The 5,631-nt window shown below is 38.3% G+C and overlaps 1 protein-coding gene across 1 annotated transcript; it reads right to left on the reverse strand.

Annotated features, from left to right (window-relative positions):
• Positions 1-747: 747 nt before the first annotated feature.
• Positions 748-3,747, reverse strand: FSHB (follicle stimulating hormone subunit beta). The gene is made up of 2 exons (XM_033515147.1): positions 3,589-3,747; positions 748-3,011 (listed from the first exon to the last, which is right to left on the reverse strand). Exons 1-2 carry the CDS (start codon positions 3,745-3,747, stop codon positions 2,775-2,777), a joined length of 396 nt encoding a protein of 131 aa, XP_033371038.1. The 3' UTR covers positions 748-2,774.
• Between the last annotated feature and the right edge of the window lie 1,884 nt (positions 3,748-5,631).

Here is a 5,631-nt window from a genome sequence, read left to right on the forward strand (position 1 = left end):
CTCCCAGGCACCCCCAGCTCCCTCTCCAGTGTGGCTTTACCAAAAGCAGAGAAGGCCTTGGCTCTGTGCAACAACAAAAACATCTCTGTGTTATCAGCCCTGTGTCCAGCACAAACCCAAACACAGCCCCACAGCAGCCACTGCAAAGAAAATTAACTCTAGCCCAGCCCAAACCAGCACACCACGACACCTCAATACACTTTTGACTCCGTTAGTGACAGTTCCAGATTCCAGGTTCTGAACTGTTTTGTTTGCAAAATGAAAATATGTGGTGCATCTGTCTGATGGATGAAATGAGACCTGTATGATTTTTGTTTTCACATGCAATCTAATTTGTGACAGATGTGGACACAAGTCTGGACAGGTTCCAATGTCTATAATTTAAATAAAATATTAATGATAGTCAATATTCTTATCCACAGTACTCTTATATTGCAACTATTTCATTATCATGGTACTGGACCAGGCTAAAATATTGTCTAATTTGATGGGATTTGGCCATATAATGCATATATGGCTTTGGTGGGTGTACCAGTTACATGAGAAAAAATTATGAGAAGAAGAAGAAAACATGCAATTTAAAGGATGATAAAGTTGGCAGGTGGACTCTTGACTTTTTAAATTATTATGACACATAACAGAAGTGCAATAAAATTATTTTTATTATTTGAAAATGCACAAGAGACAATACAGATCTGTGTTTGAAAACATTTTTTTTACATAATTTTTTACTACAAGCTACTTTGTCTTGCAATTGTAATCCAAAATTCTCTCATTTAGAATGGAATAATTGCTGATATTAATAATATACTTAGTTTGAACTGAAATTGACTCATCTTTAAAACAGAAATGAGACCTAACGTAATTTATCTATTACTTTACCACTTTGAAAGCTTCACTAGACCAAAGAAAACATCCATGCACATAAATCTTATTTATAAAATCAAGAGAATCAATACCTTTCAGTAAAAAAGCTAAAAACTACGTAAGTTAAAATATCTATTATCTATTACAAGAGAGATTCAGAGTAACAGGCAAATTCTCCTTAAATACTCATGTCTGTATGGGTCTCAAAAGCAGACATGCCAGATAACTACTACTTCATTCCCCTGCCTCGTGCTGAATTAGCTTTTTCTGTCATTCCTAAGAGGTTCCACATGTTCTGTAAAACCTGTAGTCATCACTAATCCACAGACCCCACAGCCTTCCTTCATTCTCTCTCTCCTTCTCCAAGCCCCCAACAGTTTATTTCTGTAGATTTGTAGTTTATTTCAGAAGATTTGCTTGTGACTACTCTGAATCTTTCATGGGTTGTTCTGTTCTCTTTGGACGTGGAGAACTGACCTTTTCTGTGTAACAGTCTTCAAACATGTAAAATATTCTGCTAATATTCCCCCTAAGTGTTGTTCCCTCCCCTAAGCAAAACAACCACATTTATTTCAATCTTTTTCTCCTAAGATGTTTTCTAGGCCTCTCTCCATTCTTGTTATTCTTCTGTCAATTTTCTCCAGTTTTAAAATGTGCCAAAGTTCTGTCAGAAATAACCACTCAGCCAAGGCCCTACCATGTAGAACTGAGTGGTGGAGGTAGGTTGTGTCTTGTAGGCTCTGCTCCTTGCATTCCCACTTTTCTGCAGCACTGGGATGCTGTTGACTCTTAACTTTGCTTGTACACCACCATGCCTGCAGTGCCAAACTGCAGCTGAATCCATTGTTTCCATCCTGTGTCTGTGCAGATGATTTTTCTGATGAAGAACGGTATATTTTCATTTTCCCATGGGATTTCATCCTGTAGGCTTCACATAATTTCCTCAATAACGTGAGGTAATTTCCCGTTCTGACTCAATCAGTCCTCCAGCTCGCTTCCAGACCACTCCATCTTCATAGTGGTATTTGCAGAGTTAGGTTGCTGCAGAGCTCTGTGAAATTCCATTCTCTGAAGGGACTCCTGTGGACAGCTTTCAAGGCACATTATCACACCATGTTTGCACTACTGGGGTCAGGTGCCCCTACATTCATCCCTAAATCATTTGTGAGACTCCTGTGTTAAATGATGTTAAACATTTCTCTTTACTACATTCTGCACTCAGGTGAAAATAGAGAGCTGATGATTTTTTCAAGTTAGCCAGGTATGAACTAGAGTTCATGTTACTTGTGTTGCTGTGAAAATGAGGCTGAACTAACAAGCCTTGCTGAGAAAGTACAAGCATTCAGGTGACATTCAACCTTTGAACATAGGTTTTGGCTCTTAAATACACATGCTGTTATTATTTGTAGTGCATAATGTCTATATGAAATATTCTGCAAAGAAAAAATCAGTCAGGATCTCAGCTGAGAGAGGTTTACAATCCAGCTAATAGAACCACAACCAGCAGCAAGGCTTTTAAAAATAAGTGTGTTCTTAGGAGAGATGAAAAGCAGGAAATAATAAAGACTTGAAACTTTTTGAAAGCACAGAATAGCATAAACTAATCTATGTGAACCAGGCAGTGGAAATACAGGAATATAAATAATGAAGTTGCACTAAAGAGGAAGAAGGGCGAAGGGCAGAAGAAATTGGAAGCAGCATTTTTATAGACCTGTGAAAATTATTTTAAGGCAACTGATAGGTTATGTAAGGAAGGCCTGAAGAGGAGTTTAGTCAGTAGCTCTTCATTTTGGCCTAAAAAAATCTTTGTTTCAATCCTGGCAGTTTCTAAATCTTCCATTTAAACCTGAACAGTACCTTTACTTATCAGGGAACATTTAAAGCCAAATTGCTGTGTCCAGTAGCCTTCACTGGTTGCTTCCATTCTGACTGAAGGAGCAGTAGGATGGCCCCAGTCCCCTGACAGTGCAGTCAGTGGTGTCAGTGTCACAGCTGTCACAGTGGCACTCTGTAGCCACTGGGTAAGAATAAAATGATTCAGGATGGTCACCACAGCCAGGGATCTTCACTGTTTCATACACGACCTCCTTGAAAGTACAGGTTTGCTGAGCAGTTGATACTGGTGGATATTTGTACACTGGATCCTGAAATTGCAAGAAGGAAAAAAACCTGTTTTAAAATTTGTTGTGGGATTTCAGTATTTTTATAAAATGGGAAAATCTCACTGAGATCAAAAGCATTTGGGTCTGACTCTTTTAATTTTACTTAGATCTTTAAATTTCCCCTTTCAGGGAGACTGATATGGCAAATTTGTGTCATACCATCATCAGACAATCTTTCAGGTCAATTGACTGATTCTTCAAATTATTTGAAAGAGCAGAGGAGTCTACATAGTAATGTCTGCTTTATTTTATCTGCTTGCTAGCAGAAATTGAGCACAAAGCAGAGATCCAGACTGTAATCCTTCTCACTCTAGCTATACAATACGAACATAATATATGCAGCCAGTTAATTAACTGGATTTTACTATGATATTTCACCCTTCTGTCTGTGCTTCAGATTGTCTGTGTATCTACTCCTGTGTCAGATAGCACAGCAGTTATTCAGCCTGCTCTTTCACAAGGCTCATCCTGTCTATGTGTTTGCTACGGGCTGCAGGAATGGGTTATCCATACATCACTTAAAATATTTAATTCTGGTGCCTGAAATGAAGAGTCTCACCCTTGTGAAGCAGTATCCTGAGCACCACGTGGCATTCACTGTAATGCAGAATTCACATTCTTCTTTTTCCACGGCTATGGTAATATTGGTGAGCTGGCAGCTGTTGCAGCAAATTGCTTTCCAGCAAAGTAACAGCACGTAACAATTAAGTGTCTTCATCCTGTCTATAAAGCAAAAAATATATCTCTACTGGAGAAACATGTATAGTTATTTTTAACAGAATCATCAGTGAGAACAGAGACATTAGACAGATCTTCCTTATGTTTACTGTTAAAGGAGTTTGATTTTCCTAAGCAACTGAAACGGCATGTCATCAGTCTTTGCAGAATGATAATAATAGCACAATACCATACTTTCAATGAAATGTTTTTATCTAAGTTTCTGTAGAGAGAATGTAACCTGCCTTTAAAGACAAAGAAGAAGAAGAGAGAGAAAGAGCAAAGTATAATTATTTTTCAGAGGCAATTAATTGCTTTAAGTCTTAAAAAAAAAGCTTCTACATCAGGATCTGATGAAAACTTACCTGTATTCTGCTCTCCTTCCTAGAAGTAACAGCTGTAGTGAGAGGAAAGCCCTGTGCTTTCCTTTTATAGTGGATGGTGTGTAATTTATACCTTGAGGATTTGCAGTGTATTAATGCAGCAAGCATTAGTTTGGGACTTGGTGAAAGCGGATTAATGTTCAGCCAGACAGTGAGATTAAGCCTTGTTGAGAGGAAAAAAGAAAAGCTAAACACACTGGGGAAGAGATGGTGAAGGTTACTGTCACAGTGTCTCTCTACACATGTCACTGGATTTGATTCAGTGGCATTTAGAAATAGCTGAGCCGTTTCACAGTTTGAAAAAAATAAAAAAAGGTTGAAAAGCTTATTTTTGGAAATGAAAAGTTCAGGTGTTTTAACTTCTTGGTCAGCCCTCAAAGTGATAGGCTTGGGGTGCAAGCTGGTCCTTGGGCAGTGGAGGACCCTTCACTGCTGTAGTTTTTCTTAGCTAATGACCATTTTCTTGTTTTCTTTTCAGGGCATCAATTTTAATTGGTTTTCTCTGAGTTCTGTCTTACCCAGTAAGCTGCATATGTATTTATTCAGTGATCCAATAAAGCTAGTCATGTGAATTTTGTTAAACCATGAAGAACTCCTCTTTTCTTTGCCATTCTTTTCTAGCCCAGTATATTCAGCCCTGGTTCCTGTCTGTTGCATGGTCACATTTTTTAACTTATGTGAGGGATATTTGTGTTGTGGGAAGGGACTATTAGGATGTCATAATGAGGCTCCAGGTTTGTGTTTTTATGCCAGTGATCTCTGATGAAATATTTTAGTGTTTCAGGGAAAATACTAATGTTTTCAACTGACAGCTATGCAAACTCAACTTGAATACATTCCCTGCATTCACAGGTTAGGGATGTGTGCCTCTTCACCAGAATAATGACAGAGAAAGACCTCTGTAGAGCTTCACATACCAGTTCTGGGTAAAATGACTCACAGCAGCACTGTATTTACTATTATCTGCCCAGAACAGCCAGTCTTGCTTTGTTATGACTGTTCTATTATGGTCAGTCTGACTTTTACAGAAATCCATCCCTGAAAGAAAACTAGACAAGGACATAGAGTTAAAAGCATTTTATCATGAAAAGAAATTCTCACTGGCCTATTAGTTTCCTGCAGACGGGATACTTTTCAAAGAGGCTTTTACAAATGAACCCTTTAAGTGTGTCATACCTTCCTGTGGTCCTGCAGACTGGCCATCTGTTCCAGTTTCCGTGCACTCTGCAGAACCTTCATTTGTAAATGAATTTTGCATCACACCAAAGTTAGAAAGTGAGCTTAAAATTTTTTCCCTGGACATCTCCTGTGTTAAGAATTTTGTTTGAATGAGAAGACAGTTCACTTAAATCTATAAAGAAGTCAAAAAATGAGACATCTTCTTTCTGGACTAATATAAGCCCTGTGATTGATAATGTGTTGTTTTGTGTCGTTTAGTGTCAACACGGTCTGTCTTCTCAGAGGAGGTTCTCAGTTGCTGTAAATCTCTAATTCCAGAGATG

This window comes from Parus major, chromosome 5 (assembly GCF_001522545.3).
Source record: "Parus major isolate Abel chromosome 5, Parus_major1.1, whole genome shotgun sequence".
Taxonomy (NCBI): Eukaryota; Metazoa; Chordata; class Aves; order Passeriformes; family Paridae; genus Parus; species Parus major.